The sequence below is a fragment of the Muscardinus avellanarius genome (assembly GCF_963383645.1).
Source record: "Muscardinus avellanarius genome assembly, chromosome: 16".
Lineage (NCBI taxonomy): Eukaryota > Metazoa > Chordata > Mammalia > Rodentia > Gliridae > Muscardinus > Muscardinus avellanarius.
Genome location: NC_137802.1, coordinates 21,746,650 through 21,771,763, shown reverse-complemented (window position 1 = coordinate 21,771,763; position 25,114 = coordinate 21,746,650). Strand labels below are relative to the sequence as shown.

Sequence of the window (25,114 nt, the reverse complement as noted above, 5' to 3'; positions counted from 1 at the left end):
GGGGGGGGGTTGCACTTCTCATTACGAGAAGAGCAGAGTTCACTCTGCTTGAAAAGCAGCCACACTGGGCGAGTTTCAGAACCATGTGTCTCCGCGTTGAAAGGCAGCAGGAGGCCAGCACAGTGCAACAGGACAGTCACGTGGGACAGTCTTGCTCCTAAGCAGTGTCTGAGGAAGCCTCTTCCCTGGGGCAGGAACTGAAACAGATCCATTAACACTCCCTGGATCAGAATGAAGCCTCAAATGAGCACGGGTCAAATACCTGCAGTTTCTTTTCTTATAAAGTTTTTTTTAAAAATCCTTCTTTGCCTTTCAACCAGTATATGATTAAAACAAAAGGAAAAAGATTCAAATGAGTAAGGATGTAGGTAAGAGTAATTTTCATGACAGGTAAGAGGGAAGATGGATCTATTCAAATCCGATCTACTTTGTCAGACAACAGCTGAGTGAAGCACAGACAAAAGTACCCACCGTACGGGTCAATAACGAGGCATTCAGGCAGGAATTGGCGGCGCACGCCTGTGCTCCCAGCGCCTGGGAGGCTGAGGCCGGAGGGTCACGGTTCTCAGCCAGCCTCAGCTACTTAGTGAGGCCTCTGCAACGTAGTAAAACCCAGTTTCAAGATAAAGAATTAAAAAATAGGGCCGGGGCTTTAGCTCAGTGGTAAAATGCCCCTGGATTTTATTCCCAGTACCGCAAACAAACAAACAAACAAACAAACAAACAAACAAACAAACAAACAAAACACGCAATGGTTCCCAGTTTTATAACCCAAATCTTGTGATTTTGGCTTCACGCTACCTGTAAATAGTTTTTTTTTTTTTTTTGGTGGTACTGGGGGTGGAACCCAGAGGCTTTCTACCTCTGGGCTACACTCCCAGACCTATTTTATACTTTGTTTGGAAACAGGGTCTCACTAAGTTGCTGAGAGCCTCACTAAGTAGCTGAGGCTGGCTTTGAACCTGTGCGATCCTCCTGTCTCAGCCTCCCAAGCGCTGGGATTACAAGCATGCGCCACCATGCCCGGCTATTTCTGTTTTTGTTTTTTAAATGGTACTGGGGCCGGGCGTGGTGGCGCACGCTTGTAATCCCCGCACTTGGGAGGCAGAGACAGGAGGATCGCGCAGGTTCGAAGCCAGGCGCATGCGCTGGCATAGGAGACCCTGTTTCCAAATAGAAAAATGTAAAAATAGGTCTGGGAGTGTAGCCCGGAGATAGGAAGGGCTTCCAGGAACCCCAGTACCACCAAAAAAAAAAAATAATAAAAATAAAAAAAATAAATGGTACTGGGGCTTGAACCCAGGGGCATTCTATGTTATAACCCCAGTCGTCGTTGTCGTGGTCATCATCATCATCATCATCATCATCATCATCATCATCATCATCATTTTGTGTTACTTGGGATGTAACACAGGAGCATTCTACCTCCGGGCTACAACCTAGCCCTATTCTATATTTTATTTGGAAATAGTGTCTCACTAAGCTACTAGGTAGCTTAAGGCTGGCTTCAAACCTGTGTGACCCTCCTGCCTCAGCCTCCCAAGTACAGGGATTATAAGTGTGCACCACCACACCTGGCTTTATTCATTTTGTTTTGAAACAGGGTCTCATTAGGTTGTTGAGAATCTCCCCACTTGCTGAGGCTGTCCTCAAACCTGTGATTCTCCTGTCTCGATTTTCCAAGTACTGGGATTAACCACATCTGGCTTAAAGGTAGTTTTATATTTTCTCTTTGAGAAATAATCTTTACTCCTTCCCCATATTACAAAGATAAAATTATATTAAACTGAAGGATGGTATCAATTATTATTTATGGGGGGAAAATGACAAAATAAAATTATGTGGCTTGTGTGTGTGTGTGTGTATGTGTGTGATACTAGGAATGGAATGGAATGCAGGGGCATTCTACCTCTGAGCTACGCCCCAGCCCTATTTTATTTTTTATTTATAATAATAATTATTATTATTATTTTGCACATCTGGGGATGGAACCCAGGGGCATCTGACCTCCAAGCTACACCCCCTGCCCTATTTTTTATTCTTTATTTTTAAACAGGGTCTCCTAAGTTGTGGAGGGCCTCACTAAGTAGCTGAGGCTGTCCACGAACTGTGATTCTCCGGTCTCAGCCTCCCGAATGTTGGGATTATAAGCATGCACTTATTTTTTAATTTTGAAACAGGGTTTCACTAAGTTACAGATGGCCTAAGTTGTCGAGGCTGGCTGAGAACTGTGATCATACCATCTCAGTCTCCCAAATATTGGTAAGAGAACTGTGCGCCACCACACCCAGTTCAAATTATGTGTTTTTATGGATATACATATATAAGTAAATAAATGAAGCTAATGGGTTTTTAACCAATCCCTGTGTCCTTCACATTAAGTATATAAGTGCAAGCCGGGCATGGTGGCTCATACTTGCAATCCCCGCGCTTGGGAGGCCGAGACAGGAGGATCACACAGGTTCAAAGCCAGCCTCAGCTACTTAGTGAGGCTAGGTCTGGGAGTATAGCCCGGAGGTAGAAAGCCCCTAGGTTCCATCCCCAGTACCACAGACACACAAAAAAAGTATGTAAGTGCAGTTAAGGCTGTGTGTGTGTGTGTGTGTGTGTGTGTGTGTGTGTGTGTGTCTATGTATGGTACTGGGGTTCCTGGAAACCCTTCTACCTCAGGGCTACACTCCCAGACCCATTTATTTATATATATATATATATATATATATATATATATATATATATATATATATATATATTTAAATTTGGAAACAGGGTCCCTTAAACCAGCAGAGGCTGGTTTCGAACCTGCGTGATCCTCCTGTCTCAGCCTCCCAAGCCCAGGGATTACAAGTGTGGACCACCATGTCCGACAAGTACTAGACTTCTAAAAGCTGTATCACAGCCAGGTGTGATGGCATATGCTTATAATCCCAGCATTTGGAAGGCTGAGACAGGAGGATCACACAGGTTCGAAGCCAGCCTCAGCTGCTTAGTGAGGCTCTTTGCAACTCGGTGAAATCCTGTTTCAAAATAAAGAATAAAGCTGGGTGTGGTGGCGCACGCTTGTAATCCCAGCGCTTGGGAGGCTGAGACAGGAGGATCGCACAGGTTCAAAGCCAGCCTCAGCTACTTAGTGAGGATTTCAGCAACTTAGCGAGACCCTGTTTCCAAATAAAATATAAAAAAGGTCTGGGAGTATAGCCCAGAGTTTGTAGAAAGCCTCTGGGTTCCACCCCCAGTACCACCAAAAACAAAACAAAACAAAAAAAAGAATAAATATAGGGCTGGAGTTGTAGCTCAAATGTAAAATGTCCCTGGGTTCAATCCCTAGTACCGAAGAAAAAAGCTGTCTCACATGTTTTAATAGTGTGCAGAAACCTTCATATAGTTAATGAAAACAATTTTAAGGCAATTTAATGACTGCTTTTTATACTTATAAAGAGCAAATAAGTGTGTGTGATATAAAAAAAGACCAAAAAATATACACCAAATATTAATCGTGGACAGTTTTCTCTGGGCAGGTTTTTTTTTTTGGTGGTACTGGGGCTGGAACCGAGGGGCATTCTACCTTCAAGTTATACCCCCAGCCTTACTTTGTATTCTTTATTTTGAAACAGGGTCTCACTGAATTGCAAAGGGCTTCACTAAGTAGTAGCTGAGGCTGTCCACGAACCGCAGTCCTCCTGTCTCAGCTTCCCAAATGCTGGGATTACAAGCATGTGCCATCGCGCCCAAACACTCTATTTTTAAAAATTCAGAATTCAAAAAAGAATTTATCAATCTTTGAATTCCCAAGATAGCCTGAAGCTGCACAAATAGCATGACCAGGCAAGCAAGTTAAAAAAAAAATTGGTGCAGGGCATGGTGGTGTAGGTACCATGTTTATAATACTTGGCATACCAAGTATTGTAATCCCAATACTTGGGAGGCTAAGACACAGGTTCGAAGTCAGCCTCAGCTACTTAGGCTCTCAGTAACTTAGAGAAACCCTGTTTCCAAATAAAATATAAAAAGTATGTCTGGGAGTGTAGCCCACAGGTAAAAGGCCCCTGGCACCCCCCCAAAAAAAAATCCCTACTACTACACACATAAAGAGGGGGGGGGATATCAGCCAGGTATGGTGGTGCACACTTGTTATCTCTACACTTGGAGGCTGAGACAGGAGTATCACACAGGTTCAAAGCCAGCCTCAGCTACTTGGTGAGGCTTTCAACACTTAGTGAAAGACCCTGTTTCCAAATAAAATATAAAATAGGTCTGGGAGTGTAGCCTGAGGTAGAAGGCCCCTGGGTTTCACCCATAGTAAGTAACACACACACACACACACACACACACACACACACACACACACACAAACTGGGCATGGTGGCGCACGCTTGTAATCCTGAATTTTGGAGGCTGAGACTGGAGGATCGCGGTTCGAGGACAGCCTCAGCTACTTAGGCCCTCTGCAACTCAGTGAGACCCTGTTTCAAAAATAAAGAATAAAAAATAAATAGGGCAGGGGGTATAGCTCAGAGGTTGAATGCCCCTGGGTTCCATCTCCAGACCCGAAAAAAAAAAAAAAAGGTTGGGGGTATAGATCCAAATAAAACATAAAATAGGTCTGGGAGTACCCCGGAGGAATGCCCTGGGTTCCATCCCCAGTACCGGAAAAAGAAAAAAGAAAAAAAAAAATGACTTTAACCAAGGCAATAATGGGAAGCAAAATTATTTCATTTGTCACAAATCAAGTGTCTACAAGATGCCAGCTTCCCGGCATATCTCTGTGGAGGCCAAGGGCAGGTCTGATCAGTCTCTTGCCAGAAAAGCACCTACCAGGCTCCCCTCACTGATTCTCCCTCCTGAGTCCAAAAGGACTCAGTCCCTATTATTTGAAACCTCAGAAGATGCAATCATTTTCATGATATGTATTTCACTGGCTTAAGTGGCTGGCTTACAAAGTGATCTCTAGAGACACCTTGTCTCATTTGAATGGCAGTTTCAAGAAACCAATCTTTCAGACAGCACTGGAACCTGCACTTCACAGTGACTCAGACAGTGACTAACAGGGTAGGACCTAACCCCTCTGATGCTAAGGAACACAGCTGGGCAGGATAACATTCTGTACAGAAAAAAAATCAGAAAAAAACTTTGTCAATTTTTTAATTCTTAAAAACACTGAGCAGAATCAGGGTGTGGTGGCTCATGCTTGGAATCCTAGTAATGGGGAGGCTGAAGCAGAAGGATCACAGATTCAAGGCCAGCCTCAGCTTACTAAAACCTTGTTTCAAAATAAATAAAAAGGGATGAGGGTATAGCTCAGACGTAGATGTCCATGGGTTCAATTATCAGTACCTAAAAGCAAAACACTGAGTAGAGCCGGGTGTGGTAGCACACATTTCCAGTATTAGTACTTGGGAGGCCAAGAGAGAAGGAGTGCAGGTTTGCAGCCAGCCTCAGCTACATAGTGAGGCCCTCTACAGTTTACTGAGACCCTGTTTCAAAATAAAACAACAAAATACGGCTGGAGTATAGCTTGAAGGTAGAGTGGCCCTGGGTTCCATTCCCAGTACCGCCACCACCAAAAAAAAAAAAAAAAAAAAAAAAGCAAGATAAGAACAACTGGGGTGAGAGGCCTAGCTGTGTGACAGAGTAGAAATGAGAGAAAACAATGATAGAGCCACAGGACATAAAGACTAGAATGAACCACAGAGCTCCTGTGCATGTGGCACACACCTTTAATTCCAGTACCTGGGAGGCTGAAACAGGAGGATCTCAGGTTGACGACAGCCTTGGCAAGTAGTGAGACTCTCATCAACCTAGCAAGACCCTGTTTCAAAATAAAAATTTAAAATAATTAGGGCTGGGAGTGTAGCTCAGAGGTATCCAAAATTCCTAGTGCCCCTCCCCCCAAAAAAAACCCAAAACACCGAAGCTCACATAAGTTATTTTTGTTTTTTTGTTTGTTTTTGCAGTACTGGGGATGGAACCCAGGGACATTCTGCCTCAGAGCTACACCCTCAGCCCAATTTTTTTATTCTTTATTTTGAAATAGGGTCTCACCTAGTTGCAGAGGGCCACACTAAGTAGCTGAGGCTGGCATCGAACTTATGATCCCCCTGTCTCAGCCTCCCAAGTATGGGATTACAAGCGGTGCCACCATGCCTAGATCCCACATGTTTTATTTTGTTTTGTTTTGTGGCACCACAGGGATTGAAGCCAGAGGCATTTTACCTCTGAGCTGGACCCCAAGACTGATTTTATTTCTTAATTGGAAAAAGTGTCTCACTCAGTTGCAGAGGGCCTCCCTAAGTTGTAGAAGCTGGCTTCAAACATGCAATCCTCCTGTCTCAAACTCCCAAGTACTGAGATTACAAGCATGTACTTGGCCCCACAGAAGTTTTGACTTGTTTATTCTTGACATCTTGAAATTAGTGAGTGGTGAAAAACAAACTTTTTGGCTCTCAGCCTCCTGTCAGCTGATGCTGAGGAAACAGACTTGTATTGCACACAGTAGGCATTCAAGAATGCACCGTGGTATGACCAGCACAGAGGAGACCAATGCTGGAGGAAGAGCTCAAAAGGCGGATGGGATGGCAACATGCACTCAGCTGCTCCTATTGATCTCAGTTGTGATTCAGTCTCAGCGCCGCCACAGCTCAGATCTTGGTAAGAGGGAATGGTCCATGATCCCCTGTGTGGCTTGGGCTGACTTTGTTTCTAGACTTACAGACATCTATATATATTTTGTTTGTTTGTTTTTTTGGTGGTACTGGGGTTCCTGGAAGCCCTTCTACCTCCGGGCTACACTCCCAGACCTATTTTTACATTTTCATTTTGGAAACAGGGTCTCCTAAGCCAGCGCGCGCGGCTGGCTTCGAACCTGCGCGATTCTCCTGTCTCTGCCTCCCAAGCGCGGGGATTACAAGCGTGCGCCACCACGCCCGGCTATATATATTTTTAAAACAATAGAAATGTATGGCTATGAATATTTCTGCCTACATGAATGAAGTTGGAACTCAATTCTCTTTTACCTTCAGGACAGGATAAGAAGAATACTCAACCAGGGACTGAGGTATACTCAGAATTGATATACATTTTCTTCATTAAAAACTACCATACGCCAGGCGTGGTGGCGCATGCTTGTAATCCCAGCATTTGGGAGGCCTGGAGGATAGGGGTTTGCGAACAGCCTCAGCTACTTAGTGAGGCCCTCTGCAACTCAGTGAGACCCGATTTCAAAATAAACAATAAAAAATAGGGCAGGGGGTATAGCTCGGAGGTCGACTACCCCTGGGTTCCATCTCCAGACCCACACACACAAAAAAAAAACTACCATAAACTGGGCGTGGTTGCGCACGCTTGTAATCCCAGCATTTTGGAGGCTGAGACAGAAGGATTGTGGTTCTTGAACAGCCTCAGCTACTGGGGTTTCATCACCAGTACTGCAATATACACACACGATATATCACATATATGACAACAAACTGAATTTGACTTTTTTTTTTTAAGTACTGGGGATAGAACCCAGGCCATTCTACCTCTGAGCTATACCTCTAGCCTTATTTTTTTATTCTTTATATTGAAGCAGGGTCTCACTGAGTTGCAAAGGGCCTAAGTAGCTGAGGCTGTCCACGAACTACAATCCTCTTGTCTCAGCCTCTCAAATGCTGGGATTAGAAGCGTGGACCACCATGTCCAGCTTGGATTGGGCTTTTTGACAAAAAGAATATGTTATATGCATGAACAGAAGAGATTCTAAGTAATTTGAACCACAGTAAAACATCTCAGACAAATAAGATCTTCCCTCTTAAATTTTCTTACAACTAACCCGTCCAGATGTAATATAAGCCTATTTCTCTTAGTGTTATCCCAAAAAGTCAAGACTATTTAGTTATGACTTTTTGTGTGTGGTACTGAGGATTGAGCGCAGAGACATTCTACCTCCAAGCTACATCCCCAGCCTTATGTATTATTCTTTTTCTTTTAGTACTTAAGATTGAACCCAGGGGCATATTATCTCTGAGCTACATCTCCAGCCTGATTTTACTCTTTATTTTGAAACAGGGTTTCACTAAGCTTCGGAAGCCTCACTAAGTAGCTGAGGCTTGGCTATGAACCCATATCATCCTGTCTCAGCCTCTCAAATGCTGGAATTACAAGCAAATGCCCACCATGCCCGACTCAAATAAAATTTTTTAACCTTAGTTCTTTCCTCTTTTCTTTGGTGCTAGGGATGGAACCTAGGGCCTTGTACAGGCTAGGCAAACAGTCCACCACTAAACTACATTCCTAGCTCATATCTTCATGGGAGGCTAAGACAGAAGCATCACAGGTTCAAGGACAGCCACAGCAACTTAGTCCTGTTTCAAAATAGAAAATAAAGCTGGACATGGTGGAGCATGCTTGTAATCCCAATACACAGCCAGGTTTAGCTACTTAGTAAGACCCTCTCCAACTTAGTGAGAACTTGTTTCGAAATAAAGAATAAAAAATCAGGCTGGAATCAGGTAGAATGTCCCTGGATTTAATCCCAAGTACCACAACACAATAAACAAACAAACAAACAGGGTTTCTGAGAGTGTCACTACTTGTTGAGGCTGTCTTGGAAACTGAGATCCTTCGTCTCAGCCTCTGAAGTACCGGGATTACAAAAGTGTGACACCATGCCCGGCTATACCGAATATTTCTACAATATGAAACAAGATTTACATCTTTTCCAACTTCAAAAATTTCTGACTGATCAAGAAATATCTAACATTAGATATCTAAATATCTAATGGTTCCCAATGAGGGGCAATTATTTTCCCTAGGGAATATCTGGCAGATCACATTGTAACCATCTCAACTTGAGGAGTAAGTGTGCTACATGCATGTAGTAGTAGGAAGCCAAGATGTTTCCAAACATTCTACATAGCACAGAGTAACCCCCTACAACAAAAAATTATCTAGCTTAAAAAATCATAATATGCCGGGCGTGGTGGCGCACGCTTATAATCCCTTGCGCTTGGGAGGCGGAGACAGAAGGATCGCGCAGGTTCGAAGTCAGCCGTGCTGGCTTAAGAGACCCTGTTTCCAAACAAAAATATAAAATAGGTCTGGGAGTATAGCCCGGAGGTAGAAGGGCTTCCAGGAATCCCAGTACCACACATACACAAAAAAAGTCATAATACTAGCCAGGCGTGGTGGTGCATGCTTGTAACCTCAGCATTTGGGAGGCTGAGACAGGAGGAGTGTGGTTCGTGGACAGACTCAGCTACTTAGTGAGGCTCTTTGCAACTCAGTGAGACTCTTTCAAAATAAAGAATAAAAAATAGGATTGGGGCTGTAGCTTGGAGGTAGAATGCCCCTGGGTTCCATCCCCAGTAGTGCAAAAAATAAAAATAAAAAAGTCATAATACTGAGGTTGAGAAACACTGACTGAGAGCAACAGGAAAATATAAAGAACAAGCCGGGCGTGGTGGCGCACACTTGTAACCCCCGTGCTTGGGAGCAGAGACAGGAGAATCATGCAGGTTTGAAGCCAGCCTTGCTGGCTTAAGAGACCCTGTTCCCAAATAAAAATATAAAATAGGTCTGGGAGTGTAGCCTGGAGGTGGAAGGGTTCCATCCCCAGTACCAACAACACAAACAAACAAACAAAATATATATAAAGAACAAATAGAGGAAAAGTGATAAATAAAACATTCAGGATAAGGCAGGAGAATGATAAAAAAAAATTAGAACTAAAAAAGATTAAAAAATAAGGAATGAGAGCATCATCAATTGTTATTATAAAGTACAGCACAATACTATTTCCTGCTTAAATGTGTTATCATATCATATTGATATCATCTTATCCTCCTTATAACTGCAGCTCTGCAGTACTTACTAGTGATCAGCCTGGGTCTACTGTAACTTACAAGAGTATGAAATCCTTCTCTCTAATCTTTCACTATCCATGCATTTCTTTTTTGTGTGTGTGGTACTGGGGTTCCTGGAAGCCCTTCTGCCTCCAGGCTACACTCCCAGACCTATTTTATATTTTGGAAACAGGGTCTCATAAGCCAGCACAGCTGGCTTCGAACCTGCGTGATCCTCCTGTCTCTGCCTCTCAAGCGTGGGGATTACAAGTGTGCGCCACCACGCCCGGCCACTATTCATACTTTTTTTTTTTTTTTTTTTTTTTTTTTGCGGGTCTGGGGATAGAACCCAGAAGCATTTGACCTCCAAGCTACACCTCCTGCCCTATTTTTTTTTTAATTTGAAACCGGGTCTCACTGAGTTGCAGAGGCCTCACTAAGTAGCTGAGGCTGTCCGCGAACTGCGATCCTCCAGGTCTCAGCCTCCCAAATGCTGGGATTACAAGCGTGCGCCACCACGCCCGGCCACTTTTCATACATTTCTTATAATGATTCACCTATTCATAACACAACTATTAACGGAGCACCTACTATTTATGCCAGACACTCAAGATACAAGAGTATAGGGTAAAATTTCCTGCCACAGTAAAGCTTATATTAATAACTGGGCTGGGGACCTTATTTCCACATAAAGAAATTGGGCTGGGAACATAGCTTTTAGGTAAAATGCCTCTAGGTTCAATCCCCAGTACCCCCCAAAAAAAAAGAATTCAATACAAAAGTATGTAGAAACTAACATAGCTCCTATTCCTACTAAAAAAAACCTTTCTTGAGCATTACAGATAAACTTACAAGTTTATGACAGAAAGTGAAAGGAAAACACTGGCAATAACTGGAGATTTGTAATCCAAAACAAACACCTCAAAGAGTAGTTCACAATAAAACCTCCAAAGTATTAAAATATCAGAAAATATTAAAATCCAGGAGCACTGTTCTTGTTCCCTCTCTCACTATCCTATACCCAGGGAAGCCCTACATTAAAGAGATGCTCAGAATACCTCTGCTTTGATATGAAGACATTAAGTCAGGCTTTAGGATCCTGAGTTTTACACTGTGAGGAAGAACTTTGATCTACCAAAGGAATACTCAAAACTCAATCTCTTTCCAAGGACTTAAGGGGTGAAGTAATAGCATTTTGCACACATGCCTTTCCTGAGATTTATATATAAATCCATAGTGGATGGTGAAACCATAAAATAGTCTTGGTATTTACTAAGATCAGCGATTTGGTAAAGGAAACAGCAATGAAGGAAGGGTATGGGTCAGAAGGACATGGAGGAAAGAAAATATTCCTCTTATCTTTGACGGAAAATTAGTGGACAGTTTTTCCCAAGAAGGGCCCCTGGCAGCTACACCCGGGATGCAATATGACCGCCTTGAGCAGAATACTAGAGACAGGAAAAAAAAGAAGAAAAAAAAGGCAGAGAAGAGAGAAACCCAGGAGAATTAGGGGTGGGGGCTGGAAAAAAATCTGTCGTTAAAGGGGAGTTTTAGTGAAGCTAGAGAAAAGAAGAGACAGAGAGATGGAAAGGAGTATTTTCTAAGCTTTATGAACATGGCAGGAGATGAGAGTGAAGGGAAGAGAAGGTGGAGGCCTCTAAGAACTCACACCCTGTGCCCTCAGTTACAAACACAGTCTAGTTGCTAACAATATTAAATTCCAAAATGACTTGTAATGTAGGAAAATAAAATAAACATCCTGCACACTTACCCAATCCGGGTAAACAGCTTCCCATGGGCATGGAGAAAACTGAGGATGAACCTTTTGTTCAGCTGCATGGGAAAAGAGAGGAGAAAACAATTAAACTTTCCCCAGTTTCCTGTTTCTGAACAGTGTCCCCAGTGAGACAAGAACCTGGCCAGGGTCTAAGGGGTGGGCACTGGGGATGGGAACCAAAAGGACATGCCCAAACTCTCACACAGGCCCAGGGCACATGCCCAGCAGCTGCTGATCCACTGAGCCAAGAAGACAATGGTCTGGATAAGCGGACAGCACCCTCTGCTGGCAGTGCTACCTATGTACAGGAATTAATCGGTGATTCCAAACTAAGCAGGATATAAAAAAAGATCCCTGCAACTCTCTGGGATCTACACATCATTCTTTCCCTATATTCAAGGGTATATTCATGGGTATGAAACCTTGACAGGAATAGAAATAACATTTTATTTCTGCAGTACTGGGGATTGAACCCAGGGTCATTCTACCTCTGAGCTACACTGCCAGCCTGATATTTTATTTTTATTTTTTATTGTTCTGCAGTATTGGGGATGGAACCCAGGGGCATTCTACCTCCAAGCTACACCCTTAGCCCTAGTTTTTATTCTTTATCTTGAAACAGGGTCTCACTGAGTTGCAAATGGCTAAGTTGCTGAGGCTGTCCGGGAACCGCGATTCTCCTGTCTCAGCCTCCCAAATGCTGGGATGCGCCACCACCACACTCAGCTAGTTATTTTAGATAAACTCCTGATATGATTTTTTTTTTTTTTTTTTGCGGGTCTGGGGATGGAACCCAGGGGCATTCAACCTCCGAGCTACAGCCCCTGAAGCCCCCCCTCCTTTTTTGAAACAGGGTCTCACTAAGTTGCAGAGGGCCGCACTAAGTAGCTGAGGCTGTCCACAAAACGCAATCCTCCAGTCTCAGCCTCCTGAATGTTGGGATTACAAGTGTGTGCCACCATGCCCAGCTTGATCTGATGTTCTTTATGAACTATTTTTCAATCTATCCAAGAAAACAGGACTCTTCTTTGGTATCCAAGAATAAAGCACCACTAATTTAGCTCATCAATTCGCACATCACACATTAACTGAAGTTCAAGTTCAACATCTGGAGATGAAAATCCAATTGTCTACAGAGATCAGGTATAAAGTAGGCTGGTAGGGATAGTAATGACATAGAGGTACTACTCATCAGTTCTAGCTAAATGCCCTACGTGTGCCCAAGCTGGAAAGTGGAATCTGGGTTTTTATGTAAAATCCTCTGGCTTTTAAATATTAGCCACTAATGAAAATGAGATTAACATTAAGCAAGTTGAAACACATTTGCCAGCCATGTGTGGCCCATGAGCCACCAATTTATAGTCTTAGTTCAAGGTTCCAGAAAACCTATTTCCATCAAAGCCAAGAGATCCCTCTGGACAAAACAAAGAGGAGTAGGAAAAGTCAATTCAATTACAAAGAAAGTGAGCCAATCTAAAGACCAAACCTCACTATCATCTTCCCTGGTCTCTAAAAGCAGTATGCTGAGGACTCTCCAACCGGCCAAAGAGGTCAAGAATCTTGCTAGACATGGTGGCATATACCTATAATCCCAGTATGTGGGAGGCTGAGAAAGGAGGATCACAGGTCCAAGGGCAGCCTCAGCAAGTAGTAAGACTCTCAGCAACCTAGAGAGACCCCATTTCAAAATAAAAATAAGAAATAGAACACCAGGCATGGTGGCGCATACTTGTAACCCCCGCGCTTGGGAGGCGGAGACAGGAGGATCGCACAGGTTCGAAGCCAGCCTCACTGGTTTAAGAGACATAAAAATGGGTCGGGGAGTGTAGCCCAGAGGTAGGTTTCCAGGAACCCCAGTACTACCAAATAAATAAATAAATAATAAGAAATAGAGCTGAGGGTGTAGCTCAGAGGTAGAACACCCCTGGGTTCAATTCCCAGTACCACAAAAAAATAAAATAAAATAAAATAGGGCTTGGATGTAGCTCAGAGGCAGAACACCCCTGGGTTCAATTCCCAGTACCACAAAAAATAAAAATAAAATAGGGATGGGGTATAGCTCAGAGGCAGAATGCCCCTGGGTACAATCCCCAGTACTACACACAAAAGTAATGAGTAATAAATAGAAAGGTTAAAAACATACTATTTTAACTCAATTAGCCCTCTTCCCACAGCTGTCACTCATATACTGGATAATTCATTCATAACCAGAAGAAATCCTTTAGCAGTTGGTTATATTCACTTGCAAAGAGTACTTTGGTAGGAACAGAATACTAATCCACCTCATTCAAACCCCAAAGCCCTGAGAAGTTTTAGAACATCATGGTTCTATCTCTACTTCCAAAGGGTCCTTCTATGGTGGTAGATAAAGTCCACTTAGTAACCTGAATTCATATTTGCTAATATATTTTAACTATATTTTTTAAATAGTAGATTTTAATGCATCATTTTTCAACTTGTGGGAGTGAGGGAACTTTGGGGAATTTTTTTAGAGTACACACACATTTCCCCCTGACCTTGATTAGTAAGAACTGCTGTTTTATTTTTAGTCTGAAAGTATCTGTCACCCTAAACATAATTCTTCTTTGTAATCATCAATAACTCTCCAATTAGAAAAGGAGATAAAAATGTAGATTTGTTACCTGTTGAACAAAATGGGTCCTAATTACCAGATGTGGTGGTACACACCTATAATTCCAGTACTTGGGAGTACCACAGATTCAAGGTCAGCCTCAGCAACTTAGCGACACGCCATCGCCCCCCCCCCCTGCCCTGTGGTACCAGGGATGGAACCTAGGGGCACTGTACCTCTGAGCTACACTTCCAGTTCTATTTTTATTTATTTATTTTTTATTTTTTAGCAGTACTGGGGATGGAACCCAGGGGCATTCTGACTTCGAGCTACACCTCCAGCCCTATTTTTTAGTGCTAGGTGTGGTAGTGCATGCTTGTAATTTCAGAATTTGGGAGGCTGAGACAGGAGGATCACGGTTTACAGGCAGCCTAAGCTACTTAGTGAGGCCTTTTTACAACGCAGTGAGACCCTGTTCCAAAATAAAGAATAAAAAAATAGGGCTGGGCGTGTAGCTCAGAGGTAGAATGCCCCTAGGTTCCATCTCCAATACCGCTAAATATAAATATATATATATACACACACACATACATACATACATACATATCCCTAAAATATATTCACACGTGGCAATATGAAGTTAGCCAGATATGAGGCAGAATCTTCGGAGAAGTCTTTGTGTGTGTGTGTGTGTGTGTGTGTGTGTGTGTGTGTGTGTGTGTGGTACTGGAGAGGGGCATTCTACCTTCAAGCTACACCTTCAGTTCTATTTTTATTCTTTATTTTGAAACAAGGTCTCACTGAGTTGCAAAAGACCTCACTACGCAGCCGAGGCTGTCTAAGAAAGAACCACAACGGCCTCTCTCAGTTTCCCAAATGCTGGGATTATAAGCGTGAGCCACCATGCCTGGCTTTTTTTTTGGGGGGGTGGTACTAGGGATGGAACCCAGGGGCAGTCTGTCTCTGAACTACACTCCAGTCCTGATTTTTATTTTATTTTATTTTTTATTTTATTTTATTTTTTTTTTTGGTGGTACTGGGGATGAAACCCTTCTACCTCCAGGCTACACTCCCAGACCTCTTTTATATTTTATTTGGAAACAGGGACTCTTAAGCCAGCAAGACTGGCTTCGAATCTGTGAGATCCTCATGTTTCCACCTCCCAAACCCGGGGATTACAAGCATGCGTCACCACGTTGGCTCTTGATTTTTATTCTTGATTTTGAAATAGGGTCTCAATGAGTTGCAAAGGACCTCACTAAGTAGCTGAGGCTATCTGGGCGTGGTGGTGCATGCTTGTAATCCCAGCATTTGGGAGGCTGAGGCCAGAAGATCATGGTTGGCTGACAGTCTCAGCTACTTAGTGAGGCCCTTCGCAACTCGGTGAGACCCTGTTTCAAAATAAAGAATAAAAAATTGGGCAGGGGGTGTAGCTTGGAGGTCAAATGCCTCTGGGTTCCATCTCCAGACCGGCAAAAAAAAAAAAAAAAAAAAAAAAGTAGCTGAGGCTGTCCACAAACCACGACCCTCCTGTCTCAGCCTCCTGAATGCTGCATGTGCCACCACACCCGGCTCTCCCAGCCCTTTTTCATTTTGGGGTTTTTTTTTTTGGTAGTACTGGAGATTGAATCCAGAGGCATTCTGCCTCCAAGGTATACACCCGGCCCTATTTTTTATTCTTTATTTTGAAACAGGGTCTAAATTGTGGAGGGCCTACGAAGGTGAGGCTTACTTAAACCTGTGATCTTCCTCTCAGCCTCTCAAGTACTGGGATTACAAGTTTATGCCACCATACCCAGCTATATTTTTTATCTTGAAACAGGGTCTAAATTGCTGAGGATGTTCTCAAACCTGTGCTCCTCCTGCCTCAGCCTTCGAAGTTCTAAGATTACAGGTAAGTGCCATCATTCCTGGCAAAGGTGAATAATTTTAAGGGCAGTATGAGTACTCAGTATTATAAGGAATTTCAAGGTGAATCTTTTTTCCTTTTTTTTTGGTGTGTGTGTGTGTGTGTGTGTGTGTGTGTGTGTGTAGTACTGGGGATTTCAAGGTGAATCTTTTTTTCCTTTTTTGGGTGTGTGGGGGGAGGGTACTGGGGATGGAACCCAGGGGTATCCTATCTCCCCCAGCCATATTCCTTATTTTTTTATTTATGTTTTTGAGGAACTGGGGGTTGAACCCTGGGGCATTCTACCTCTAAACTACACCCTCAGCCCTTTTTTTTTTTTAATTCTTTATTTTGAAACAAGGTCTCATTGAGTTGCAAAAGGCCTCACTAAATAGCTGAGGCTGACCATGAACCACAATCCTCCTGGTCTAAACCCCCCAAATGCTGGGATTACAAGCATGCACAACCCCCCACCCAAGTACTGGGATTACAAGCATGTGCCACAACATCCAGCAAACTGTATTTTTAAAGTGTTTTTGAAAGTATACACTATCATTCTCTTATCCATCTTGAACTTATTTTTACATATACAAAATATTTTAAAACAAGACAATTTTAGCCAGGTGCCATGGTGCACAACTGTAATCCCAGTACTTGGGAGGCTGAGGTAGGACTGCACGTTCGAGAACAGCCTCAGCAAGTAGTGAGTCTCTCAACAACCTAGGAAGACTCTGCTTCAAAACAAAAATAAGAGCTGGGTGTGGTGAAGCACGCTTGTAATCCCAGCATTCGGAAAGCTGAGACTGGAGGATCATGGTTTGCAGACAGTCTTAGCTACTTAGTGAGGCCCTCCGCAACTTAGTGAGACCCTATTTCAAAATAAAGAATAAAAAATTGGGCAGGGGGTGTAGCTTGGAGGTCGAATGACCCTGGGTTCCATCCCCAGAACCACAAAACAAACAAATGAACAAACAAACAGAAAGAAGTAAGAGCCAGGGATGGTGGTGCATGCTTGTAACTCTAGTACTTTGGAGATTGAGACAGGAGTATCACAGGTTCAAGGCCAACCTCTTAGTGAGGCCCTACTTAGTGAGGCCGTCTTCAACTCAGTGAGACCCTATTTCATAATAAAAATTTAAAAAATAGGGCTGAGGGTATAACTCAGAGGTAGCATGCCCCTGGGTTCCATCCCCAGTACTGGGGGGGGGGGGGGTTAAGCTGGGTGATTCAGCTCGAAGGTAGAATGCCCCTTGGTTCAACTCCCAGTACTAAACACACACACACACACACACACACACACACACACACACACACACACTCACACACACACACACACACACAATTTATATGTATTTATTGCTCATTAATTTAGTAGGGGGGAGAAGGATAGAATACTATAACAAAGACCACTGTTACTAAAGTCAAAGACCTAGACTTAAACCATGGTTATGCCACTTATTTGCTATGTAATGATTGCAAATCTCATCAACCTGTTAACATTATTTCTGCTACAAAATGAGTAGGTTATCGGTCGTGGTGGCGCAGGCTTGTAATCCCAGCATACCGGAGGCTGAGACAGGAGGATGACGGTTCACGGACAGCCTCAGCTACTACTTAGTGAGGCCCTTTGCAATTCAGTGAGACTCTGTTTCAAAATAAAGAATAAAAAATAGGGCTGAGGATAGCTCGGAGGTAGCATGCCTCTGGGTTCCAACCCCAATACCGCAAAAAAAAAAAAAAAAAAAAAAAGAGTAGGTTAAGTGAGATCAATAGGATAATTCAGAGCTGGGTGCGCTGTCGCCCACTTGTAATCCCAGTACTTTAGAGGCTGAGGCAGGAAGATCCAGGTTCTCAGCCAGCCTCAGTTACTTAGTGAGACCCTCCACACAACTCAGTGAGACTCTGTTTCTTTTTCTCTTTCTTTTTTTTTTTTTTTTTTTGCGGGTCTGGAGATGGAACCCAGGGGCATTCTACCTCTGAGCTACACCCTCTGCCCTATTTTTTATTCTTTATTTTGAAACAGGGTCTGAGTTGCAGAGGGCCTCACTAAGTAGCTGAGGCTGTCCACAAACCGTGATCCTCCGGTCTCAGCCTCCTGAATGCTGGAGACCCTGTTCAAAATAAAGAATAAAAAATGCCAGCCTGTTTCTTTCTTTTGTCTTTTTTTGGTTGCTGAGAGTCTTACTATATTGCTTAGCAGTTCTTGAACTCCTGTTTCAGCCTCCCAAATACTGAGATTGCAGATGTGTACCACCACACACCCTCCCTGAGCAGCTTTAAAGAAAAAAATACAGCCGGGCGTGGTGGCGCAAGATTGTAATCCCAGCATTTGGGAGGCTGAGACAGGAGGGTCCCGGTTCAAGGACAGCCTCAGCTACTTAATAGCTGAGCTGGGGTGTAGCTCGGAATTAGAATGCCCCTGGGTTCCATCCCCAGTACTGCAAAAACAACAACAACAAAAAGAATAAAAATTATATGAAATGAAAACTTCAGCAGCCATAAGGTTCTACTGAAACACAGCCGTTCTCACATGTTTACATGTTGTTTATGATTGCTTCCCTACAAACAGTACCGAATAAACTGCATCAGAGGACATGTGGCTCACAAAGCCTAAAATACTATCTGGCCCTTCATAGAAAAAGTATATTGATCCCTAAAAATCTTCAACACTGGTATCTCAAAAAATTTTCCATCTGCATAACACCTGGGCTACTACACACTTGTACTGGAAGCAGTAATGATCCTCAGGGGCTGGAAAGTGAAGAGGGGTAGTAACAAGAAGTGTGGTTTAAAAGAACCCACCCTGCTGGGCGGGGTGGTGCACCCTTGTAATCCCCTGGCAGTGACAGGAGGATCCCACAGATTTTAAGCCAGCTTTGCTGGCTTAAGAGACCCTGTTTCCAAATAAAAATAAATATAAAAAAAAAAAAATAGGTGTCTGGGAGTGTAGCCCGGAGGTAGAAGGGTTTCCAGTACCACCAAAAAAAAAAAAAAAAAAAAAAAAGGAACCCACCCTCAGAATATTCTAATACCACCCACCACCTCAGGAGAGCCTCCAACGTACAGTGTCCCTTTTAATACTAAAAACCTGCCGGACATGGTGGCGCACACTTGTAATCCCTACGCTTGGGAGGTGGAGACAGGAGGATCGCTCAGGGTCGAAGCCAGCCGCACTGGCTTAAGAGACCCTGTTTCCAAATAAAAAATTAAAAAAAAAAACAGGTCTGGGAGTGTATTCTGGAGGTAGAAGGGCTTCCAGGAACCCCAGTACCACCAAACAAAAACAAAAACAAAAACAAAACTAAAAACCTGCAAATATGTGATTCTAACCCTTCTTGCCAGCTTTTGTGTAAGCATCATCATGTGCTATGACAGCACAAATGATACCAAAGACCAAAGACTGCTGTTCTCAAAGCTTGAATTCAAATGCTCCAAAGGCTGCAGAGAACTAAAGATGGGGTTTTCTGTGTAGCTAACTTAGAAGCTGCTATGGGTGGAAAGGTACATGCTCAAGACCAATAAAGATTTTACTTAGGTCAGAGGCCTCCTGGGCATTTCCTAAAATATCCCCAATCAAGGAAGTGCCAGATTAAGATTTATGAGTCCCTTTTACTATGGTCTGACAATCTGCAGTGACCAACTCAAAAGTGACACCAATTTAGCATCTCAAGGTATGCAGAAAGAAAAGGAAAGTTCAGCCAAAGGGCAGCACTGTTGCTCTGACTGGCTTACTTTTTGAATGACTTTTTTTTTTTGACTCATCTCTCTCAGTACCTGAAAACTCTGAAGCCCATCCATTGAAACAGTAGGGAAACTGGGATACCCTGTGTCTGCACTTCACAAAGTCAGAAGAAGAAATGGCTAAAAGCTCCTGTTATATGACCAGGAGGGCAACCAGAAAACAGTTTTCTAAAGACCTATAAGCCAGGCATTGTGGCACACGCTTGTAATCCCAGCATTTGGGAGGCTGAGACAGAAGGATCATGGTTTGCAGACAGCCTCAGCTACTTAGTGAGGTCCTTTGCAACCCAGTAACACCCTATTTCAAAATAAAGAATAAAAGCTGGGTGTGGTGGCACACCCTTGTAATCCCAACATTTGGGAGGCTGAGACAGAAGGATCATGGTTTGCGGACAGCCTAAGCTACTTAGTGAGGTCCTTTGCAACTCAGTGACACCCTATTTCAAAATAAAGAATAAAAGCTGGGTGTGGTGGCACACACTGCTTGTAATCCCAGCATTCAGGAGGCTGAGACCAGAGCATCACGGTTCGCGGACAGCCTCGGCTTCTTAGTGAGGCCCTCTATAACTCAGTGAGACCCAGTATCAAAATAAAGAATAAAAAATAGGGAAGGGGGTGTATCTCAGAGGTTGAATGCCCCTGGGTTCTATCCCTAGACCCGCAAATAAAATAAAATAAAATAAAATAATAAAGAATAAAGAATAAAAAAATAGGGTTGGATATATGGATTCCTCCGGGCTACACTCCCAAACACATATTTTTTATATTTTTATTTTAAAACAGGGTCTCTTAAGCCAGTGAGGCTGGCTTCAAACCTGCGTGCTCCTCCTGTCTCCGCCTCCCAAGCGCGAAGATTACAAGCGTGCGCCACCACTCCTAGCCAATAATATTTTTAAATGGCTTAGCATGGTGTTTGGCACTTAGTACATGTACACTTAGCAAGTGGCTACTGACAAAGCTATTAAAATACACATTTGAATCAGACATGGTGGCCCATATCTATAATCCCAGTATTTGGAAGGCTGAGACAGGAGGATTCCAATTTCAACAACAGCCTCAAAAATTTATAGAGACTCTGTTTCAGAATAAAAAAGCATGAGGGACTTCTGGGAAGATGACGACAGAGAAAAGCAGGGCTTACGAGCCCCGCTAACAACTAAGCTCTATTACCACAAAATCAGTGCCTTTCATAGCCAGAAAACACCATCAGCAGAGAAACAAAAGAATGTAAATACAAGGGACAGAGAAAAAGAGGGCTGGAAAAACGAGACACCAGAAAGAAACCAGACTGCAGTGCTGCAGCCGGAGCCGCGGGGCAGAGCAGCGGGCGTCATCTTCTTTTGCAGCACCAGGCTCCAGAGAGGAGGGGGGACCTAGAATGAAGCTCAGAGCCACAGAGGAGATACGCCGGTCTCACGCCTGAGGATGCGGCAGCAGCGCCTTACTGCCGGCGGCAGCGGTGAATTCACCAGGCGGCTCTAGAACAACGCACTCAACAGCCCACCAGGCTCCAGAGAGGAGCGGTGGACAGCAAGCCGAGGTGAGCCGCTGCGGAAAGGCCAGGCGGAATTCGGCAGATTTTTTGGCGCAGGAAGCGTCTAAAGCTCCCAGGGGCTGGGCTCAGCACACTTTTCAGGGACTCAGAGTGAAGCTCAAAACCAGAGAAGAAATACGCCAGCCTCACGGCCAAGGGCATGGCAGCAGCGCCATATTGCCACCAGCGGCAGCAGCAGCGAATTCACTGAGTCCACTACAGCTTCATCAGCGCACTCAACAACAGTGAGTCAAATTGCGGCCCCTAGAGAAGAAATCCCAGTACTGTACTCCCAGGGACTTGACCCAGTGGGGGAGTGGCGGTGGCAGAGATATCACACCATAGGAGAACGCCCAACCTGGCACCCCCCATAGTTTAAAGCAGCCTCTATTGACTCCCTGGGTCTGAGACTCTGCGATACAACCCAGTAAAGGAGTAGTGGGGTCTGAGATACCACAGACTCGAGATCCAGAGCACCTTAAGTGAAGTCATAGTGACCCAAGGGAAGAACCCAGAGAAGGCACAAACTTCCGAAATCATGGGAAAGAGGAATAACACTGGAGCAATGAATGCCCACAACCCCACAACATCAGAACCCGATAAAACAGAAATTCAGAGATTTCTAGAAGATCAAATCAGGAAAATAACTGTAGAAATAATAGAGGTGTTTCGAAAAGAATTCAGAGAGAGAGCCAAAAAGAGATAAAGGATGCAATTAATGAAGTAAAGGCCTCAATTCAAAGTACAAACAACCGATTAGACCACATAGAGAATAGAATCTCGCTCTTAGAAGATGATCATTCCAAAAATGAACGCATAGTTTCGAATTTAGAAAAAAAAATCCGACAGCAGGAATATGACATTGAAGAAATATGGGTCCATTTTAAGAGAGCTAAACTAAGAATAATTGGAATAGAGGAGGGAAAAGAAAGTGAAACCAAAGGGATCAACAATCTCTTCAAGGAAGTAATAGCAGAAAATTTTCCAAACACGGAGCAAGAGGTCGATACACAGGTCCAGGAAACTTATAGAACTCCCTTTAGACAGGATCGGAGAAGAGGATCCCCACGCCACATAATTGTCAAAATGACCACTGTGGAAGCCAAGCAGAGAATCTTAAAGGCAACAAAAACAAAGGGCCAAGTGACATTCAGAGGCAAACCAATTAGAATCACTCCAGACTTCCCAAACCAAGTCATGAGAGCCAGAAGGGCTTGGAGTAACATATTCCAAACTCTGAAAGAAAACAACTTCCAGCCAAATATTTTCTACCCAGCAAAACTTTCTATCAAATTAGATGGAGAAGCCGGGCGTGGTGGCGCACGCTTGTAATCCCTTCGCTTGGGAGGCGGAGACAGGAGGATCGCGCAGGTTCGAAGCCAGCCGCGCGTGCTGGCTTAGGAGACCCTGTTTCCAAAAATGAAAATGTAAAAATAGGTCTGGGAGTGTAGCCCGGAGGTAGAAGGGCTTCCAGGAACCCCAGTACCACAAAAAAAAAAAAATTAGATGGGGAAATAAGAAGCTTTCAGGACAAACAGAAACTGAAGGAATTTATGTCTTCAAATCCAGCGCTAGAGAAAATACTCAAAGTGATTAACTATAAAGAAGAATTAGGTAACACACACCAGAACCAGAGAAACAAGATTTTTCATCCAACAGACAACTAAGATTGGTTATCTGTGGAGATTCATTATTTATGTTAGTCTTTTACCTATCTCTAAATTGTATTGTTTGCTTTTATTGTTGCTAATTTTTAGGATTTCTAGTTAGAATATTAGTATACCTTCAGATATAGCATTTGGAAATATTTTATCAAATTCTATTAGTAACTTTTAACTCTGTTTACATTGTCTTTGGATATACAATATTTTTTTTATTTTTGGGGGAGTTTGTATAATCTTCTGTTGCCTGTGCCATTGAAATCATATCCAAGAAATCACTGCCAATTTCAATGTTGTGAGGTTTTATGACCCAGATTTTCTTCTAAAAGTTTATAGTATTAAGATTTATATTTAGGTCTTTTATCTATTTTGAGTTAATATTTGTATATGGTGTTAGGTAAGGGTCCAATTTTATTCTTTTTCATATAATTATTATTTTTCAACAATATTTAGTTAAAAGATTATTATTTCCTCCACCAAATGTTTGTGGAAACCTTGTCAAAAATAACTTGACAATATATGGAAGAATTTATCTCTAGGCTTTTATTTAACTCCAATGGTTTATATATCTGCCTTTAAAACAGTACTACACTGTTTCAATTATTGTAGCTTTATATGGTTTGAAATCAGAAAATATACATCTTCTAGCTTTGTTCTTTTTCAAGATCATATTGGGTATCTAGAGTCCATATTCCATATTAGGATAGATTTTTTTCTGAAAAATAAATAAATAAATGTATGATAGTTTCACCTAAAAAAAAAAGAAAAAAATATTCTCTGGTAAGAAAGAAAGCAAAAAGAAATATTGAAATGTTATCTTTAAGTCATCAAAAGCTTGGTATCAGACAAATGAAACTGTTATGTGAGATTATCATTGTTAATTTTGGATAATTTGCTATAATACTAGATGTCAACCACTAAGCCAAGCATGGGAAGGAGAGATAGGGAGGGAACGGGGTGGGAATCGGGTAGGGGCTAATTGGGTGATGTGTGCATGTATGTCTACAAAAGTTTTTTTTTTTTTATTCCATTATGATGTATGAATATAGTGCACCAATAAAAAAAAAAAATTTAAAAAAAAGAATAAAAAAGCATGAGGCCGAGACAGGCGTGGTGGCGCACCCTTGTAATCCCCGCGCTTGGGAGGAGGAGACAGGATGATCGGGCTGGTTCTAAGCCAGCCTTTCTGGGTTAAGAGACCCTGTTTCCAAATAAAAAATATATAAAAATAGGTCTGGGCGTGTAATCTGGAGGTAGAAGGGTTTCCAGGAAACCCAGTACCACCAAAAAAAAAAAAAAAAAAAAGCATCAGGCCTAGTGGCGCATACTTGTAATCCCAGCATTTGGGAGGCTGAGACAAGAGGATCCGGGTTCACAGCCAGCCTCATCTACTTAGTGAGGCCCTCTGCAACTCACTGAGACCCTGTTTCAAATAATGAATAAAAAGTTGGGCGTGGCGGTACACACTTGTTATCCTAGAACTTGGGAGACTGAGATAACAGGATCACACAGGTTCAAAGATAGCTTCAGCTACTTAGTGGGGCTCTCAGCAAGTTAGTGAGATTCTGTTTCCAAATTAAGTATAAAATAGGTCTGGGAATATAGCCAAGAGGTAGAAAAGCCCCTAGGTTCCACCCCCAGTACCACCATAAATAAATAAATAAATAAATAAATAAATAAATAAATAAATAAATAAATAAATGGCTGGGGGTATACCTTGAAGGTAGAATGCCCCTGGGTTTCATCTCCAGTGTCGCTAAAAAAAAGAAGAAGAAGAAGAAGAAGAAGAAGAAGAAGAAGAAGAAGAAGAAGCAGCAGCAGCAGCAGCCAGGCATGGTGACACATGCTTATAATTCCAGTACTTGGAAAGCTGAGACAGGAGGATTGCAGGTCCAAGGACAACCTCAGCAAAGTACTGGGATTACAAGTGTATGCTAGCATGCCCTGCCTAGGAATTCTTAAGAAATACCAATGTCCAGCTGGGTGTGATGGTACATGCCTGTAGTCCTAGCACTTGGGAGGCTGAGACAAGAGGGATCACAGGATAGCCTAAGGAACTTAGTGAGGCTCTCAGCAAATTCCAAATAAAAAAATAAGGTTAGAGATCTATCCTGGTAGAAGGC

The 25,114-nt window shown here is 42.9% G+C and overlaps 1 protein-coding gene across 1 annotated transcript in view; it reads right to left on the bottom strand.

The window, feature by feature from the left end:
- Positions 1-25,114, bottom strand: part of SMG6 (SMG6 nonsense mediated mRNA decay factor) — a gene marked incomplete at its 3' end in the record, with an annotated part of 299,777 nt that overhangs the window by 212,815 nt on the left and 61,848 nt on the right. Inside the window, exon 9 of the mRNA XM_080712911.1 lies at positions 11,590-11,651. Coding sequence (XP_080569037.1) covers positions 11,590-11,651 — 62 coding nt within the window. The remainder of the gene's footprint in view (positions 1-11,589; positions 11,652-25,114) is intronic.